This window comes from Protopterus annectens, chromosome 4.part0 (genome assembly GCF_019279795.1).
Source record: "Protopterus annectens isolate FY-2018-M chromosome 4.part0, PAN1.0, whole genome shotgun sequence".
Taxonomy (NCBI): domain Eukaryota; kingdom Metazoa; phylum Chordata; order Ceratodontiformes; family Protopteridae; genus Protopterus; species Protopterus annectens.
Window position 1 is genome coordinate 1,970,415,287 of NC_056733.1, and position 22,346 is coordinate 1,970,437,632.

At 39.0% G+C, this 22,346-nt stretch overlaps 1 protein-coding gene across 5 annotated transcripts in view; it reads left to right on the forward strand.

Annotated features, from left to right (window-relative positions):
• TENM2 (teneurin transmembrane protein 2) overlaps positions 1-22,346 on the forward strand; it is a 1,770,657-nt gene that overhangs the window by 1,335,364 nt on the left and 412,947 nt on the right. For all 5 annotated transcript variants that reach the window (XM_044069584.1, XM_044069586.1, XM_044069585.1 and 2 more), the window contains one exon: positions 20,261-20,446. In XM_044069584.1, the coding sequence (XP_043925519.1) occupies positions 20,261-20,446 (186 nt within the window). The remainder of the gene's footprint in view (positions 1-20,260; positions 20,447-22,346) is intronic.

Genomic DNA, 22,346 nt, shown 5'->3' on the forward strand with positions numbered 1-22,346 from the left:
AAAGATACAATCTAAACAAGTAATGGAATAGGACAGAGCCCTGTGGGACACCCTGACTGTAACCAAGGATTTCACCTGTCCAGTTGCTGTATGATACTTGCCATGGCCTATTTGTAAGCCATGCAGCTATCCATCTTATCAAGAGTACATTAATACCTAGTTGTTCTAATTTATTGATCAGTGCTTTGTGTATGTTACCTTGTCAAATGGTAAAGTTAAAGCTATATAAATTACATCACAGCACAATTTTTCATTCATAGCTGTTATTATATTGTTATAGAACATCATATTACAGGTGGTAATAGATATATTTTCAACATATACATGCCGATACATGGTTTTAAGTCCCAACCTATCCAATTCTGACAGTAACATATCCAATATTACCTTCTCCACTATTTTTCCACAACAAGAAAGTAGACCTAAGGGCCTGTATGACTCTAGGTTTGTCTTACTCCCCTTTCCCTTAAAGACAGGTTTGCCATATAATCTTCATAAGTAATAATAGGTAGAGAAATATGGATGAAAAAGGACATAAATGACAATAAAATTATTCCACCTGGTTTCAGTACAAATAGGCTTGATATGACAAATAAGTGGGTGGGCGGAATAGGCGTCAGCTACAAGTATTCCCTAAACATAACTGCATATGCACACTAGTTACCACAGTTTAATAATGCAGAACTACTTATATCACATTAGAGTATATGATATATAGCAATATATGTGAAGCATAATGTTTGTTAATTTTAACTTGTTAATACAATTTGATTACTTTTATATAAATGTAAATTTGCGTATGTCACAAGTGATAATTCAATAAAGGTGTTAAAAAAATAAAAAATTATAGGAAGATGCTTTGTTTAGCAGCCATATATATCCCACCAGGTAAAAACTTTTCCACTGTTGAAAATATTCTATACTGGATATCCTACCATATACAATATGAAGCAATAATACTTCTTCTTCTTTCAGCTTTTCCCGGTTAGGGGTCGCCACAGTGGATCACCTGTCTGCTCATGACTGGCAGTGGAGTTTTATGGTGTCGAGTTGCCAGCCTGGTGCCCAACCTTCCACAGAAGGCACACACCTGCACAACTAGGGCCAATTTAGAGTGTCCAATGCACCTACAGCATGTCCTTGGGATGTGAGAGGAAACCGGAGCACCCGGAGGAAACCCACGCAACCACAGGGAGGACATGCAGTCTCCACACAGAAGACACCCTAGCTGAGGATCAAACCAGAGAACCTCTTGCTGTGAGGTGGCAATGCTAACCGCTGCACCACCATGGTTGCCCTAATATGAAACAATAATACTAGGATACCTAAATGTAGACTAGTAGCTTTTCAATAGCAATATCCCATCTGATTCTATAAACCTATACTGCTTTACAAAATTAGCAGAAAAAAACAATCCAAGAGATGAGACTGGTTACACAATGAGTACAAATCTCAAAACTAAAAAGTGACCAGTCAATACGGCTGTAGGATAAAAGCTAAACTTTAATCTTTTGCTGCTATTAAAGTTTAGTTTTTATCCTACAGCAGTGTGGACTGGTCACTTTTTGGCTTTGAACTTTACAAAGTTACTAGAGTCCACAAAAGTACTGGTAGGCAATCAACCTTAGACTGGATTCCTAGTAACAGAACCAGCAAAATTAGGGCTGCTGGCAGCCTTCAGACAGCCTAGGTTTCTACCAACCTACTTACACTCTCAGAATTTACAATATCCAGGACAAACATATAATTTACAACCAAGTTCGCAACTCAAAAATCTTTGATAAATGCACTTTTATCAAATTGGAAAATACTAAAATCTATACCCTTAGACTCTGTCGTCTCACACTTTAATGAGATATTCCTAAAAATCCTCAGTAACCTTACCCCAGTACATACTAAGATAGTCAAATCCAATCCTGCACCAATGGCTAACAAAATAAACTAAGAAAATAATGCTACAGTGTGATAAAGTCTGTAAAGAGTGACTCAGAAATAGATACATTTCAACTTTTCAGGCAACTATGAAACAGGACAAAATACTGAGTAAAACATGACAAGCAACCATATTATAATGTCCTACAAAATAAACATCAAAGCAACCCAAAACACTTTTGGTCATCCATAAACAAACTTACATCCAGGACAAATTACCACCCTTATGCCTAAATCCGACAATCCTACTGATCATAGCGTTCAACCTCTGGGCACAAAAAATTTGGACAAAAATAATAGGAGAACAAAGCCTAAAAGATATGGAAAAATTTTAAATATTGCACTTATAAACTTAGAAATTTGATAGAATATAAGGTCTTGGGTTACTATGCATTTTCTGAAGGATATGAAGTCTAAAACTCAAATGATTGTCATTATACAATGAATTTAGTCCTCACTTCTTCACCACAGAAATCCAGAAAAATGACAAATTTCATGAAGAACAGACCAAAATATGAGGACAAAATCTGGACATTCTGCAAAAATCTGGACAGTTGAGAGGTATGCTACTGATTCAATTCACAAAACTATTTTATACAGACTATATTGTCCCTCAGAAACATTAATACTTCCACTACCCTCTCAGTCCCAGCACCTATTACCTATCTCTACCATTAAAAAAATCTTTACATAAGCTAAAACCAGTCACCCTAGCTTCTGACCATCTCCCATCAGACTACTTAAAAATGGTTGCAGATGCAATTGCTTTTCTAGTCTCTATATTGATAAATAGATCTATATCTAAAAAAAGGCATTCCTTTCATCTGAAAAAAATCCATTATTACACAAAGGTGGCACATCTACAGAGTTGAATAACTGCAGGCTCAATGTAGTCCTCTCCCGTTATCAAAAATACTTAAATGTATTCATGCTACGCTTCTACATCACCTAAATTCAAATAGTCTGCTCTTAGAAACACAGCATGGTTTCAGACCCCACGACAGCACAACCACTGCCCTCCTTCACTTTGCCAACCCTATAAACCAGCAAAGGAACAATAGTAACCTAGTGTTAACTGTGTTCCCAGACTTATACAAAACTTTTAACAGTGTATCGCACCAACATTTACTCAATAGACTCTGTTCTATAGGCCTTTCTCTCAGTCCTCCTGAGTTATCTGTCTGGAAGACAACAAGCAGTCAAGTGGCAACAGGACCTCTCTTCCAATTACCATAGGTGTCCCTCAAGGCTCTATACTAGGCCCCTTCTTTTTGATATTTTTATGAACACTGCCATACAGCAAGCAAATATAGTACAATATGCAGATGATTTTGCCTTTAATATGAACAGTTCCCGCAATATCCAGACTAAGAGAAATCACCCAAATTTCTTTCTCTTCATTCGAAACCCTGGCTGAAAAACTCAAACCTACTTCTTAATCCCAATAAAACAAAGCTGATGTTCTTCACCCCAAAACATTATTTCAGTCAAAAACAATCTTTCCAGGTTACATCAGCAAATAATATTAAAATTGAAGTAGTATCACAGACTAAATTGCTGGACATTGTAATACATGAGAATCTTAAATCTGATTTTTTTTATTTTATTTTTATTTTATTTTACATTTGTTGACCGGGAAGGTTCAACTGGACACAGGTCCATTTTCAGCGGAGTCCCAGGGAGAAAAGCTCCAAAATGCTAAGCATGGAAATCCAATACAAGACCATGTAATAAAAAACAATACATGGGAGAAAAGTGAGAATAGAATACATATCATAAACAACAATAAAATCAAGATAGCTTTCAAATAATTAAAAAGATCCACCAGAAACTTGACTCCCTTTACAGGGCAAAACAGTACCTTTCAGACACAACAAGAAACACCCTAGCCTCATTCTATTTGCTTTCAGCCCTCTCATATGCCTCACCTATCCTTACAAACCTAAGCTCTATATTAAAATGCAAACTAGCCTCCTGTTACAACAAAGTAGCTAAATTTGCTAACAACATTTCACACTGAGCTCACCACAGCCAAACTTTAAAGCAACTAAACTGGCTAAAGATTAATAATTATGTAACATAATCTCAGCTATTTATGGCATTCAGACTGATATGTTATCCTGAGCAATGCATTGCATTAAAAAACATATTGTTGCCCTGCAGTCTCACAAAGGACCTCCATTCTGGTGATAAATTCCTACAAAGCACTATTAAAGCAAATAATTGAGGGACTCATAATACACCTGTTACATTTCCAAACTCTGGAACACCATCCCTACACTAGTAAAAAGATTAACAAACTCAAAAGGTACAAAATTCAGCTCAAACAATACCTTACCCAGTCCTGGTCATGCGCATGTCCATCTGCAGGCTGAGACCTGGAGTGAAAGCACAAACTCCTTATCACTTATTACTTATCACTATCCTTTTGCCCTCCTCTACTCATATCATTACACCCCTAACAACTTTCCCTCCTGTACTTGAATCAGTGGATCCCATTCAGAAGATCGACTCAGCGGAAAGTTGAACTTCATTTGGATGATACCATATTATCAACTTTCCAAAATGTCATAGCTTATGAATAGAGATCACAGTACAGTTGGGATCAGGGAATTTACCCTTTTCCCCAATGTAGTGTGATCTTGGAGTTGGTATATATATATATATATATATATATATATATATATATATATATATATATATATATATATATATATATATATATAGATATATATATATATATATATATATATATATATAACATGCAGGGGATATGGGGGCAAATATACACTATCCTATACCATGCTCCTTCATTCACATCCTATTATCACTATCCTCCTATACACTATCCTATACCATGCTATGTCATTCATATGCTATTACCACTATCTTCCTATACACTATCCTATACCATGCACTGTCATTCATATGCTATTACCACTATCCTCCTATACACTATCCTATACCATGCTCTGTCAGTCGTATGCTATTACCACTATCCTCCTATACTCTATCCTATACCATACTCTCTCAGTAATATGCCATTACCACTATCCTCCTGTACACTATCCCATACCATGCTCTCTCAGTAATATGCTATTACCACTATCCTCCTATACACTATCCTATACCATGCTATGTCAGTCATATGCTATTACCACTATCCTCCTATACACTATAATATACCATGCTCAGTCAGTTATTTGCCATAACCACTATCCTCCTGTACACTATCCTATACCATGCTCTCTCAGTAATATGCTATTACCACTATCCTCCTATACACTATCCTATACCATGCTCTGTCAGACATATGCTATTACATCTATCCTCCTATATACTATCCTATACCAAGCTCTGTCAGTAATATGCTATTACCTCTATCCTCCTATACACTATCTTATACCATGCTCTGTCATTCATATACTATTATCACTATCCTCCTATACACTAGCCTATTGCATGCTCTCTCAGTAATATGCTATTACCACTATCCTCCTATACTCTATCCTATACCATGCTCTGTCATTCATATGCTATTACCACTATCCTCATATACAATATCCTATACCATGCTCTGTCAGTCTAATGCTATTACCACCATCCTCATATACACTATCCTATGCCATGCTCTCTTCGTAATATGCTGTTCCCACAATCCTCCTATACACTATCCTATACCATGCTCTGTCATTCATATGCTATTACTACTATCCTCCTAAACACTATCCTATACCATGCTCTCTCAGTAATATGCTTTTACCACTATCCTCTTATACACTATCCTATACCATGCTCTGTCATTCATATGCTATTACTACTATCCTCCTATACACTATTCTATACCATGCTCTCTTCATAATATGCTGTTACCACTATCTTCCTATACACTATCCTATACCATGCTCTGTCAGTAATATGCTATTACCACTATCCTCCTACACACTATCCTATACCATTCTCTTTCAGTAATATGCTATTACCACTATCCTCCTATACACTATCCTATACCATGCTATCTCAGTAATATGCTATTACCACTATCCTCCTATACACTATCCTATACCATGATCTTTCAGTGATATGCTATTACCACTATCCTCCTATACACTATCATATACCATGCTCTCTCAGTAATATGCTATCCTCCTATACACTATCCTATACCATGCTCTGTCATTCATATGCTATTACTACTATCCTCCTATACACTATCCTATACCATGCTCTCTCAGTAATATGCTATTACCACTATCCTCTTATACACTATCCTATACCATGCTCAGTCATTCATACGCTATTACTACTATCCTCCTATACACTATTCTATACCATGCTCTCTTCATAATATGCTGTTACCACTATCTTCCTATACACTATCCTATACCATGCTCTGTCAGTAATATGCTATTACCACTATCCTCCTACACACTATCCTATACCATGCTCTCTCAGTAATATGCTATTACGAATATCCTCCTATACACTATCATATACCATGCTCTCTCAGTCATATGCTATTACCATTATCTTCCTATACACTATCCTATACCATGCTCTGTCAGTCATATGATATTACCACTATCCTCCTATACACTATCCTATACCATGCTCTCTCAGTAATATGTTGCTACCACTGTCCTCCTATACACTATCCTATACCATGCTCTGTCATTCATATGCTATTACCACTATCCTCCTATACTCTATCCTATACCATGCTCTCTCAGTAATATGTTGCTACCACTGTCCTCCTATACACTATCCTATACCATGCTCTGTCATTCATATGCCATTACCACTATCCTCATATACACTATCCTCCTATACACTATACTATACCATGCTCTGTCATTCATATGATGTTACCACTATCTTCCTATACACTATCCTATTACAGGCTCTCTCAGTAATATACTACTACCACTATCCTCCTATACACTATCCTATACCATGCTCTGTCAGTCATATGCTATTACCACTATCCTCCTATACACTATCCTATACCATGCTCTCTCAGTAATATGCTGTTACCACTATCCTCCTATACCATGCTCTGTAAGTCATATGATATTACCACTATCCTCCCATACACTATCCTATACCATGCTCTGTCATTCACATGCTATTACCACTATCCTCCTATACATTACTAATATCTCTCCTCCCCTCCTATATAATTTTATAACTTACTTCATTATATTTATTGAACTTTTTATAAACATATGCAATACTAAAATCTCCCTTACTGCATAATTTTATACCTTAATTCATCATGTATTTTGAACTCCTTGCAAACCTTTCTTTACTGAAATGTAAGAACATTAAACTGCTTTACGTTTTCCCCTCTGTAGTATCAATCCATTTACTTTCTTCAAGATTTTACAGCTGTAACAACTGTATAGCTTTATAATTGTTTATGTAAATACTTTACTGATATACATGTCTAGTTATTATGTTTGTATTTTTCATGAGGAATGTAACTTATTTTTTTTTTCTGTGAAATGTCTGAAATTCACTTGTCAATATAATTGTACTGTGATGGACCTTTTCTCCCCAGACCTCCTATAAAAATGGGCTCAGCCCAGTCAAACTTTCCCAGTAACAAAGACAGATTAAATAAAGAAATTATTTGCAAGGAATCCAGATTGGAGCTTGTAGGAATGGTTGTACAGGCAGTGATGCAAAAAGGAAGGGTGGGTATTGTTGACATCAGAAAAGCATTGACCAATGGCATGAAGGGATGCAGGAGATGGATGTGCCTGGGTATAGGTTGTTCAGTAATAACAAGGAATGAGACAAAGGAGTGGTTAAAGTTCAGAGTGAGGATAAGTGCCTTGGCAGTTAAGGAAGAGGTTAAGGGATAGCTTGGGGACTGATACAGTGTATCACCTAAACATGTCAAAGGAGGAAGGTATGAACAGAATAAAAGAGTGGGGGTAAAAGGCAGATGGCAGTGACCAATCTCTAAAGTGACAGTGCAAGTAAAGTGATTTTTAAATTCTTTTGATTCAAACTTCACATTTTTAAAGAGACAACAGTTAAGAGTATAGATATGTTTAAGAATGTATGCTGGATCCTGAATTTTGAACATTAGAATTCAAATGATTATTCCTTTTTGTCAAGAAATGTCCTTCTAAATGTATGCATTTCCATGTAAGTATGCATCAGCTCCTTCATAGCTAGAAGTTCAACACTACTTTGAATTGCCAAGTATAAAATTATATTTGAAACCTATGAGAAACATAGAGTTTATGAATTGCTGGAATGTTTCTGCATGTTTGAGAAAAAAAGGAATCCTGCTAGATATGGTGCATGAACAGAGGTCTGAATATACGATGCTTTCACAGGCAGTGTTTCAGACTACAAGTGGAATCCTTCAAAGCCCCCGGGCCTGTGGAAAATACGGCCCAGACTGCAGAATCCTTTATAAATGCATTCTATGAACTAAAATTATGAAAATAAGCGGAATCGGACAAAGCAGCTACAGCTATTCTATGAACACCTTCAGGAATGCATGGATCATACAATCCCAAATAAAACCAAGACCCAATCCTCCAAAGTTAGGAGTCCTGTCTGGTGGACCCCAGCCATAAACAAACTATACAATAGAAGGAGGAAGCTACTACATGATAGAGCAAAATCCCAAAAAGGGAAGGCATCTCTGATCAGTATTAGCAAAAAACTACGGGCACTCATAAAATCGTCTAAGGCCAGCTTCAAGAGAAAAATTGCACAGGACACTAAGGATAATCATAAGGCTTTCTTTAGTTATGTTAGGAACCTGGGTGGGAATTCCCAGATATGCTCAGAATTAGTCCAAAATGACAAAAAATACACCGAACCCACAGACATTGCCAACATGCTAGCTGACAGGTTCAGTGCAAACTCCCTCCACCCTCCCCACCAAAAGGGCAAATATCTATCCCAGCAGAGTGCTGCCCCCCTGACATCTCAGATGCTCAGGTAAGAGCCGCCCTCTCCAAAGCAAAAAACACAGCATCAATGGGACCAGATGGTGTCCCGGGCTGCGTCCTACATGAACTCCAAGAAGAGCTAAACCCAAACATAAAACTACTGTTCAATCTCAGCCTTACTACAGGATATGTACCCAAAGAGTGGCGTACAGCAACAGTGGTCCCTCTCCACAAAGGTTGTGCCTCAACGGATCCCGGAAACTATCACCCTATAAGCCTGACTAGCTTGGTCTGCAAAGCTATGGAAAGGATCATCATGGACCTCATAAATAAAGATATTGGGGACCTACAGACACTGAATCCTTCCCAGTTCGGCTTTGTTAAGGGCAGATCCTGCCTCTTAAACCTGGTCGACTTCTTTGAAACAGTCACCAAGGCCATTGACGAGGGGAAGGTGGTCCACACAGCCTACCTAGACCTTGGAAAAGCCTTCGATACAATACCCTACTCAGGAATTATAGATAAGCTCATCAGCTTAAATATAAACCCCTATGTCACTAGATGGGTTGCAAACTGGCTCAAGGACAGAACCCACATGGTTAGAATTGCTGGAGCCATGTCAGACTCCAAACCAGTTACAAGTGGTGTCCCACAAGGCTCAGTCCTGGGACCTCTCTTGTTTGGTATATATTTCTCGGAGGTACAGGCCAACATGGAAGGACTGTGGCTGACCAAGTTCGCAGATGACTGCAAACTGGGTGCCATAATCGACTCTCCAGCCAACACAAGCATCCTCCAAAAGGACCTCATAGAAACAGACAACTGGTGCCAGAGCCATGGCCTCAAGCTAAACGCCAAAACGTGTATAGTCATCCCCTTTGGCAAAGACAAAGTGCCCACAAATTACCACATAGGTGGTAATCCATTAAGTACAGAAGAAGTAATTAGGGACCTGGGGACCCAAGTTGATAGCAATCTCTCTTTTGACAACCATGTGGCCAAAGTGGTTAGAAAAACATTTTATATAGCCCACCTAATCATGAAGGGATTCACATCTAGATCAGGGGAGGTCATCATGCCTCTTTACTCATCCCTCATCAAGCCCATAATTGAGTACAATGCCCCTTTTGGGATGTAGCTTACCAGACACCTGCAGCAACTGGAAAGACCCCAAAAGTACCTCACCAAGAGGATCAAAGGGTTCAAACAGATGCCATATGCTGCCCGGGTAAAAAAACTCCAGCTCTACTCAGTGGCATACCGCCTGCTCAGAGGCGATCTGTGCCTGACATATAAAGCCATGTCCAACCCGGAATTAATGGACATGCTGCACCTCAGAAAATCCAAATCCCATTGGGCCACGTGCTCGAGAGACTTGAACCTCAGCACTGAAATAAATAGGACATGCTGGAGGGACAGATTCATAACCCAGAGGCTCCCTTCACTCTGGAATAAAATCCCAGTCCAGGTTAGGCAGAGTCCCTCATTGACTCTCTTCAAGAGGAATCTTGATGAGTGGATGGGAGATCATAGGTTTACCCCAGGTATTACTTCTGTGTCACTGTTAGACAGAGGCACAGTATACTAACCTCGAAAAAGGGCATAGCAAAATTAATTTAAAATGGGTGGTGAACGCCAAACACACTCTGGCTAGGCTTATAAATGCCCTAGGGCAGATAGCCTAGTATGAACCTATGAACCTATGAAGTTCTAAATCTGCCACAACTATTCAATGGCCTGCATTTTCACTTCTGTATTTCTGAATGCTTGTTTTACAGTAATGGAGACAACTCTACTATTTTCAATATGTCCCATGGCAAAATATGATTGGTCTACCTCTTACTTGTAACTGACAGTTTTCTACCCTAAGTAAGGCTTCTTATAGATAAGTTTGAAATTTCTAGTCTCCCACCAGGACACAAGTGCTCCTCAGCAATTACATTCTGCTTGTCGAGCACACTCAAGCAAATCTGCAATCTGCGGCTACCACTCCACCCATACAGTATAACAAGGAATCAGTACTGCAAACTAAACAAGGGTATACATTTTGAGCCTCAAGAGCAGGAGCACACTCAAGCAAATCTGCAGTCTGCGGCTACCACTCCACCCATACAGTATAAGAAGGAATCAGTACTGCAAACTAAACAAGGATATACATTTTGACCCTCAAGGACAGGGTCAGTCCACCCAGGCATTCTACTTGTATGTTTTATGAGAGTGAAGCTATTACATTAGCAGTGTTTCTTAGTAGTTCTCAACTTGCTAATAAAACTGAATGTTGTAGCCTTGTGCCCCCCCCGCTAGAACAGTAATCCTAACTGTCCAATAGACAGTATACATTTAATTCACATCCCTGTGACTAAATTAACCATCAAGCAGCCCTCTCAGTGCTTTCTGCCTTTGTATCACTTGGAGGCCCACCTGTTTATTTGCATCTCTGTACATTCCCCTAAATTGCTAATGTATCTCCTTACTCTAATCTGTGCATAAACTGGTTACTAATCAGCAAGTCAATGTGAAGACACACTCCCAACCTTAATAAACTTTGCTGTCTCTTCTCTCCTTCACTTTACAGGTAGTTTGAATTATTACTTACCCCCTCTGAGGCCTTCACTGATTTCCACTGATTGCCTCTCTGGTTTCTTTGCATTCCACCTGGTTTATACCCCTTGTGCTATCTCCCTCCCCCAATACAAAGTCTATATTAGAATCCTGCTGAGCATGGAGCCATCTTTAAATTTCTAGTCTCCCACCAGGACACAAGTGCTCCTCAGCAATTACATTCTACTTGCCAGTAAGCCATTAGACCTCAGGAAGTTGCTTTAAAAGTGTTCAGATTTGTAAAGTACTACTTACTTTTTCTTTTGTCTTGGTTGGCTCTGCCCTGCTCTGTTCACCCTCGCTAATGCTCGGGCTCTCTCTGCTCCCCTGCCCTGCCTTCTATTCCCTCCCGCCCCCACTACCTCTACATTTATAGTAATCACAGCCAAAGCTCACCCTCACATCATCTCCACCAATCACAGCTCCTCAAGTCATATCACATTATATCACACCAACTTGTTCCACACAAAATACTCCCAATCACTCTCATTCCCACGAGGCATTTTTTACATCACCCACACTACTTCCCCATCCACATATAGTGCAACCCTATAATTCCTTTTCAGACCCCCCACCTAGAAACAACTTAAACTTTATAACCATGACTATCACGCAAATAAGTCTAGTCTGTCTTCTCATAATTCTTTACAACACCACAAGTTATCACTGTAGCAATATCCCTAAACTTAGTAGCCCAACACTGCATTATGCACTCTCATATACAGACACCACACATTATAATAATATCTGCCCACAGTTATTCTAGAACTACATAACGGACCAATTCAGGACTAAACACATATGCTCTCATTCCTATTCCAAAAAACACAATACTTTCTCATACTCCTCACGAAACTCCAACATCTGTATAACCATTTTAGCTCCAGGCTAACCATAAGTGGGGATATCCACCCCAACCCAGGCCCAAATCCATCCTGTCCAACTCAAACTGCTCCATCACAAATATCAGAACATAACATCCCCACTTTCTTCATTCCTGGGCAAATCAACAACAGCAGAAAAGCCAACCATCTTTTAATGCTAAATATTAATATTAGAAGTATCAAAAATAAAATACCTGAACTCCAGGCCACAATAGCACACTACTCCCCAGACATAGTTGCTTTAACAGACACCTGTCTAAATAAAAACATAGCTAACTCAGAAGTTCTCCCTACCGGCTACAATATCATTAGACAAGACAGACCACTTCGTAAAGGGGGTGGAACTGCCTTAGTGTACAAGTCAAACTTAACTGTCTGTCAATTACCAAACTCCTACCCCTCCCCCTCCCCCAATAATTGTTACATACTTATCTCACAACTTCAACTTCACCCTAAAAAGGTCATCACCACAATTGTGATCTATATTCCACCTGGTAATACACCTGCTAGACTTCTTATCCTGGTGTTCTTCCACATACTCACAAGAAACCCTTATTCTGGGGGACTTCAACCTAGATTGGTTCACCTGTATATCAGAACCACCAAGTAATCTAATAAATCTCCATGGCTACCAGCAGCTAGTCCAAATTCCAACTAGATGTGATAAAAAATCTAAAAGGGAATCCATCCTTGACTGGGTCCTAACTAACAACCCCACATTGTACCCTCACACAGGCAGTCTCCCAGACACCTTAAGTGACCACAACATAATATACTTTATACGTAGTAGAACAAGCATATGCAAAACCACTAATTATATATCCACTAGAAACACAAAAAAAATTCTCTCCTGAGGTCTTCAACACTTTACTCTGTAACTGTGACTGGACCCCCTCCCCTACAAAAAAAAAAAACCTCCCACTTGACCAGGCTGTAGCATATTTCAACAAAACATTTCTACAACACCTAGACACTGTCGCTCCATTGCACAAAATCAAGGTTAGAACCTCTACAAACCCCTGGCTCAGTAAAGAAACCAAACAAATCCTCAAGTCCAGAGACACTGCCTGGCTTTACTATCAAAAAAACAAAGAACCACAAAGCCTAACTAAGTACCAAGAACTGCGCAACTGTGCAAAAAAAATGCATTAGGCTGGACAAAAAAATCCTACTACACAACATTACAAACTACATACCAACACAACCCGCAAAAATTTTGGAAAAATGTAAACCAGCTACTAAAATCCACCCAAAAGGCTACCCCCAAACCAACCACCCCTGACACTAAAGATCCCATCGAAACACAATTCAACTCCCACTTTGTGAACTCAATTCTATCCTTAGTATCACAGGACAGTTCCTTCCTCACTATCCCCCCCAACACAAATAACACTAATACAAGCATTACCCTAAAAACAGTTTCCACCACTTCAATCAAAAGCATGCTCTCCAAACTAAAAACCTCATCAACAGCAGCCGACCTACTCCCCAGCTATTTCTTGAAACTCACAGCAGATGCTATTGCTATCCCAGTCTCCACTCTCATAATCAGATCAATTGTTGAAAACTATGTGCCCAAACTCTGGAAAATATCCTATGTTACACCCATAATAAAGGTGGGACCTCCACTGAACTTAATAACTACAGACCCATTGCTTTACTCTCCCCCCTGGCCAAAATCCTAGAAAAATGCATCCATACCCAGATGCTAAACTATCTCCTAGACAGCAACATCCTGTCACCTACTCAGCATGGTTTCAGACCTGCCCATAGTACCACTACAGCCCTCTTCTGCTTCACAGACACAGTAAACCGTCTCAAAAATGAAGGCCTACAAGTGTCAACTCTTTTTTTGAATATGTCCAAAGCATTTGATACAGTCTCACACCAAATCCTGATAAACAAACTAAACCAATATCATCTATCAAATTCCACTCTTACCTGGTTCCAAAGCTACTTAACTGACAGGTACCAAGCTGTGAAATGGGAAAATTATCTCTCTCCTCAGCTGTCCATAACTATAGGAGTCCCACAGGGTTCTATTTTAGGACCACTACTATTCACAGTCTTCACAAATGACCTCCATACCTCCACACAGCATGCATCTATAATTCAATATGCAGATGACACTACCTTAATCTGTGCTGCACAAAACATTCCCACCCTCCTGCAAGCAACTCAACTAGCATTCTCTGACGTTGAAAACTACCTTACCAAAGCCCAACTTATCCTCAATCCAAAGAAAACTCAGCTTATGATTATAACCAGTTCTAACAAAAACACTAACAGTCAATTCACTATCTACTCCACTAATGCTACTCCAATTGCTCCAGTGGCACAGGCTAAGCTATTGGGAATAACCACAGACTCCCACCTAAAATTTGATAGTCATCTCAACTTAACTATTAAAAAAGTACATGCCAAACTGGGGTCGCTCTACCGTATCAAACCATTTCTTACCAACAACACAAGATCAACCATTGCTCGCTCCCAACTTCTATCCACCCTACTCTATGCATCTCCCATTCTGACTAATCTCAACAAAACTGAACTAAGCAAAATGGAACCTGCTATAACAGAATTGCATGCTTTGCTGCAAATTGCTCATATAGAACTCATCACTGTACTGCTTGGAGACAGCTCCACTGGCTTGAACTGCCCAACCTCCTAACCTACAATTAGCTCTGCCTCTGTCATTCTATCTATTACCTCCTCAATAAGTGTCCTACCCTCAAAAACTTAGTACAACATCACTCAGCCAAAAGGCCTCATCATCAAGTAAACTACTACTAGAAGTCACCAACAGCTACAATAGCTTTGGAGATGCACTATATAGTAGTTCAGTGGCTAAAAAATGGAACTCTGTCCCTACAAGCATTCAAAACACATCATCCAAAACCTCCTTTAAAGACCTCATCAGGCAACATCTCAAGGAAAGTTGGCAGTGCCATGATTGCTCCTCAGGCTAGTGAAAGCGGATAACACATACATACAAAATCTAGCGCACTTGATAATAGTTTTCAGTCTTACTCACAAACACTGGCTAATATACAATGTATGTACTGTACCTTTGTACTCTGTATGTATTCTACCTATGTTCCAAATTTCAGCTGTACACCACAAATCTATTAATTACCTTTATTTTTAAAATTAATATTTTTTGTTTGTTCTCTCCACTGTAACTGTTTATGTGCCGCATACCACTGTAAAAACATGTCTCCTGTAATTTGTATGTATACTGATCATGTCTAAATAACTAAATGTGTCTGTAATTTTTCTTTGTGGAGCTTTTCTCCCTGGGCCTCTGCTGAAAAAGGGCCTTTTCGGCTCAGTCAGACACCCCCGGTTAACAAATGTAAAATAAAATAAATAAATAAATAAAACAAGTGCTACCATAATTTTTATTTGAGGACTGCAAAACATTAGTATTCCATGTCACCACTTTCAGTGCCTTCATCATTCAAACGTGTACAACTATGAAGCCACATAGTTTCATAGGTGTGTTCTAGGCTACCGACCACTGATGTCTTTTAAAGTATAGTCATGTATCCCAAATGTCTGACAATTTTACAAGTAAGGGCCTGGGAGATGAACCATATACTGGCTACCTGTATCCATTAGCGGCATAGGTGCCAAACAACAGATGAATTTCCAATTCTCTATCGAGGTGGCCAAGTTACACTTGAATTAGGCTAGGGAGGAATTTTGCTACACATAAATGGGGGCCCTGTTCCAGAAAAGGGGCAGTCTTTATACCTGCTTCTCCAGCAGGTCATATTTATATTAAAGGTAAGGTTTAATTCTTTAGAGCAGGTAATGCTGGTGCTGTTTGCTTTGATGATATGCAGAAGGTCCATCAGAGTGAGGCACAAAGATGAATTTCATGCCAAATATACATGTCCCATCAACCCGCTGTAGGAGACAGAATGTAGGGATAGGTCTTTGAGGCAGTTTCACTTAGGACATGTTATTTATACCCTGTATTCTTAAAGTGAGGAACCTGTGTGGACATTGCAGTTGTTGGATGTGTCTAGTTAGGGACATACCAAACGGGGCACTTTACTCAACGACAGGTCTGATTAGTGCCAAAGTGGAGCAATGACCTCCTTGGACCTAGATGCCATTCCTGTTTTTTTTTGTTGTTGTTTGTTTGTTTTTTTATAAATAGAGCAGCATAGAATGATTTCCTGACTACAGTAGACACAAAATGCTGAAAGGCTAGATTAATGTTTACATGTGTCTCCAAGTTCCTGACTACGGGGTCGACTCTTAGGGGTGTGTTGTCAATATGGTAGTTGCCAAGGATGGCTAACTTCCCAAAGGATACTATTTTGCATTTCTTAGCATTTAGTTAGTCCATGTATCTGACAAAAGTTGTCTTTATCAGCTCTTCTTGAAGATCATTAGTGTTGGAGGTGGATTCTATGACAGCTCTTAATTTGCAGTCATCTGCAAATTTGGTCAGACAGAGGCTCTTGGTGTTGGTCTTTACTTCAGAGAGGTGGATGCCAAAAATGAACAGTCAGAGGACCAGTCTCTGAAGGAGTCAGCTGGTGACAGGCCTCTTTGTAGTGGTGGACTCCCCAGTTCTACTTCTGGGGTTTATGAAAGCCTTAGGTGGCAGATCAAGCTCTAGCTCATATACAGTATGTCATTCTCTGTAGCTTCTGGTCCTTACTTACTCCCTTGTCTTGCTCTGCCTCGATGCAGCCATTGGGCAAGTTATTGCTTTTTTGGCTTCTAATCAGAGCCCTGTCCAACACTAGACTGGAACAGCAGAAACACATAGCAATGAGCTTTTTCAGATTTGCAGCCTTATTATTTTTAATGAGGAAACATCAGGTGGGAGCCTTGTTATTTTAATGAGCTGTTCAGAACGTGAGCTTTGATGGCATGGGAAACTTACAGAAAGGAAGAGGAGTTTGCTAATCAAATGTGTGTGTGTGTGTGTGTGTAATGTCCTAGTTAAGAGGACAGATTAGTTAACTAACTTGCTCAGACTCAAATCCTGCACCTTGACTACAAGAGACAAGAATCTTAAGCCTCTACACTGACTACTAGAAACTGCTGAAATGTTCTGAAATGTGTACTTTTTGTCATTTATTGGTTTATACATTTTGTTTCACTGCTTAATGGGAAAAATGTTCAAACTACAAATTTAAAATGCACTCTAATAAATGTTGCTGTAACAAGAAATGCATTAAATTAGGAAGGTGAATCAAATAACACATGCAGTTATGCATGGTCCTAAAAATGTATGCAGGGGACCCATCATTGGAAAACAGCCCAGGGACCAAGGTACACTTAATCTGCCACTATCTGGGTTCATTTTCAATCAATGTGAGTTTTAATGCATTTTTAATGAATGTGAGTTTCAATGCATTTTAAATGGATGTGAGTTTCAATACATTTTCAATGAAAGTGAGTTTCAGAGGAAGATAAGTTAACTGTTGCTTTGTTTTCAATGTACAACTGTTTTGTTTAGCAAATGGCCATCAGTTTTTGTGCTATAAAATTTGAAAGCAATGTTAGTAGTGCAATAGGTAGCATACTTGCCCTGGGTGCAGAAGGCTGTGGGTTCTACTCCACACTGTGCAAATGGGTTGCTGGGACTGCAGTGAAGTATAAGGGTGGTGCTGCTCTTCTACGTGTATTGTCCTTCAGATGAGATGTTAAACCAAGGCTTTATCTGCTTGTGCTGATTGTAGGGTTTGTGGGATCTTTTACATCCACCTGAACTATCAAAAAGAGTAGGGAGAAGTTCCCTAATTCACTAGCCAGATTTCTTGCTGTAGTATAAATACCACCAAGGGTCTCCTCTGAAAGGAGGCTACTAGCCTAGTGGGACTAACCTGATCAAAGGATAAATAAATGTTTTAAATTAAATCCACATTTCTGTCTTCATTTCAAAAGTAAAGAAGAAAGTAGTATGCATACTGGCAGTTTTGAACAGTTTTTATGATAAGTGGGAGGAGAGAGACAAGTAATGGGACACTGGAAATGATATCGGGGGGCCATGGTCCATTACCTTGCCTAGGGCCTCATTTGACCATCTGTCACTAACTGACTTACGTCCCCCTCTCTTAAAGTGGTCACTCTTTTCTTCCCTCCCCATTACTCCCATTCAGTCACCATCGTTAGACAATGGAGTTTGCAGTGCTGTTAGTCATAAAGGTCTGTCTGGTCATACTGATTTTACAGTACTGGTTTATGAAAGCAAAGCTGTCTTATTTTCCACAAAAAAAATCACTAGTGATATGGTTACATCTCAGAAAGCATGAACGATAGATCCAAATATGAGTGGAAAGATTGTTCATCTCTTCAAGATAGTTCCAGAGATACATGACAAGGGGGAGAAGCATACTGCTATTTTTTGATATTGCACATTCAGCAAGCAATGTTTATATAATAGTTCCACAGTATTTCAAAACAACAATATTCAGTTACATATCCCTGCATATCAGATGTCAAACCAGAGACAAAACTGTGTGCCTTAGTAATCTGGAGCGCTGAAATGGGGAGCACTATTTGCTCACCTGTAGATCATGCAACATTTCCAATACTAATGCAGATATTAAAATATCTTGGAATATCTGCACATGGCCTACCTCATTATTTTTATCTAATGCTTGCAGCTTGCATACTTTTCCCACAACATGACGGTATCATAACCCATTTTTGCATTATTAATGAGCAAATGAAAAATGTTATATTTTTCATAACTTTGTGCAAGCACTACTAAATAACTCTAGCTCTGAGCATCCTACACTGACCATTTCACTATGCATGCACTGGAAATAATGTAAAATTGTACGTGTGACCTTGCTGCCTTCGCTTTGGGTATGTTATCTTTAAAACGAGTTTAGATGTTAGTTTGAAAACACAGATAAGTCTGCTTATCTCTAGAGCATAGGAATGTTTCCTGTTAAGGTGAGTATACTCTTGTAGCTTGTAGGAAGCAATGAATTAAGAGAGGTGAGAGCCAGGGAATGGTCACCATATATGTGGCTAGGAACCTATATTTAAGGTACGGGGAAGGGAAACGTAAGCTGTGCAGAATGAGCAGGATTACACAAGTATCAATTAACACACCATCAACTTGTTCATATCATCCACTACATTTGTATTCTCAGGTATTTATATCTTAGAATGTCTTCACATTACACACCATGTTCTTTTTTCTTTACTAGTGCCCACTACTTGCATATGCCATTCCACCACTTTCATAACTTTTACAAGCATGCCTTAATAGTGTCCTAAACATCCCATGCTGGACATTGTACTGCATATGCCCCAGTCTCCCCCAAGGTTCATAAATTCTTTAATTCAGTGCTGTAGGTCAAAGGCCATCACTGAACACTGAACCCTTTAAATATGGGTTAAATGCAAGATTAGCTCATCAAGGTGTCTCAGTTCTGAGGTGTCACACACATAAGACACTCTGTGTGCCCGGAGTGCAGATAGGTCCCCGGTCTCTCCCACTTGGAGATAAGTATGCTGATATAAATTTCCACCACCACCCAGGCTCATCCAGCACCAGGCCTCTAATCAAACTCGGTAGGTTGCAGTCACATTCTGTAGAATTTCTAATTTTCCTGTTGCAAAAAATAATTTGGTAAAGCCAATAAGGAATATTGGAAGGGAAATCAGAAAAAAAATCAGCATTGCAGTTGACGTTAAATATATCACTAATAGCTGAGGATACTGTAACAAAGGTGCTCTGAGTTTCCAGACAGATATATATTGCTGTAAGAATGACTCTGGAGAATAGTTCCTTATCACACGTAATGCCTATGTCAGTCTATAAACAGTGATTTATAATAGAATGTTTAGGATATACCCCTATATATTTTGTGTGTTGTATACTTAATTTCTTAAACACAGAAATCTTAAGTTGAAACATTGTGCCTTTTTTTTGTTTTGCAGAGGTGTGCTCCGTGGACTGTGGTACTCATGGGACGTGTGTCGGCAGAGCGTGTCACTGTGAGGATGGCTGGACTGGGATGGCATGTGACCAACGAGTATGCCACCCTCGTTGTACTGAACATGGGACTTGCAAGGATGGGAAGTGTGAATGCAGAGAGGGCTGGAATGGGGAGCACTGCACCATCGGTAGGCAAACATCGCCAGTCACCAACCCAGGCACATACTGCTTTCTTTTCATAAAACTTGAATGAGTGTGTGGAAGAAATGGTTTTGTGCAAGTGGCTGAGTGCTGTTTCTGAAACAGAATTGTCACCATTGCGTATCACTACATGACAACATACCTTTGAGAATAATACATATGGGTTTGTAATCTAGGATGGGGTTTCTTCACAAGTAGTTTGAAAGCAGCACCAATTAGTAATAGTCAGTAGACACCTGCCTGTCAAATTTATCCCACACACTGCATTCTTCTGCTAGTTAGGGTTGAGGTGAACCTTGATATACCTTATACTGTTATTTGATGAGTGCAGTGAAAGTATACTGTTAATTATGGTATGATGTGCACCAATGAAGGAGGCTTTCAAGTACAATTGTAGCAGTGCCAGTGTGATGTTAGAATGTGGTATACTGTTAATTATGGTATGATGTGCACCAATGAAGGAGGCTTTCAAGTACAGTTGTAGCAGTGCCAGTGTGATGTTAGAATGTGACAGGCAGCTTTGTGTTGAACTCTTACTGCTTGGGAGCTTACATCACAAAAGCAGAAAACTATTCCCAATGCAGTGTTTATAAGAGAGTAGTGTGGCACTCGAGGCCTGCAGTGAGGTACACTGTATGTAAAGCTTAATATATTGCAGCTGTACAGTATGACTGCATAACAAATAGTGAACTAATTTGTGAAGCAAAGCAATACAAAAAACATCTCTGAACTTCTAACTGTGCTGTTTTCTTCAGCATAAGACATGAGGCAGATTAGCATCTAGCCTGTGTGGTTAATTCATTCCCCAGTCTTACTCCCTGTTCAGTAGCAGGTTTGGCAAAGAAGACAGTTCTGTAGTGTGTATTTATTTATGTCCTACATGCAGTGGATAGCTATACGCAGAAAAAAATGAGCAAAATAAGACAATAAGCATTTGGAATATTCGTTTACACAGCTCTTGCTTCATTTATTTATTTGTTTGTTTGTTTGTTTATTTATTTCTGTTTACCTGGGTAGTGCACTGATTTTAATGGACCATTTGCAGGCACATCCCAGATGAATATAATCACATAAGAAATTAACAAAACATATTTACAGATACAAGGATATGCTATAAATATATATCTTTATATATCTATCTAGACATATTTATATATGTATAAGTGTATATATATATATGTATATATATATATATATATATATATATATATATATATATATAATATATATAAATATTTTACCTTTAAAATGTTGCAACACACGTATGAGACTCTTCATATACCTGACTCATAATGTCAGAACCTGCACCGTTAAATCCTTAAAAGAACAAATCAGCTACCCAAAGAAAGTTGACACTCTGGGAATGTCGACTTTCTTCTAAACACCTGTTGTTTCTTGATGTCTCTTAAGACCATTATGAAGGGGGCAAGCCCCCCTGCACCCCCCACACCCCTGCTAATTTTGCATCGTAAATCCGAGATCACACTACAGTGAGGGAAAGGGTATATGTCCTGATCGCTACTGTAGTGCGATCTCCACTCAGAATGCCAAATTCACATAAGTGAATGCACACTGGCATTCGCTCTTTTGTGAGTTTGGCAATTTATAGCTCGTTAATATGAACTTTTGCAAACATCCCTTCACACATCTGACTGTCACAGATGTGCACTTCAACATTTTAAAGGTAAACCATATATATATATATATATATATATATATATATATATATATATATATATATATTTTTTTTTTATGGTTTACTATTGTTTTTTTGAACAGCAAAACACTTGCCGTTTGAAACAACGAATAGTAACACTGAAAATGACAAAAACGAGCAGTGACAATGTTGAACCAAATGCCTGACACATTTGATTCGACATTGCTGTC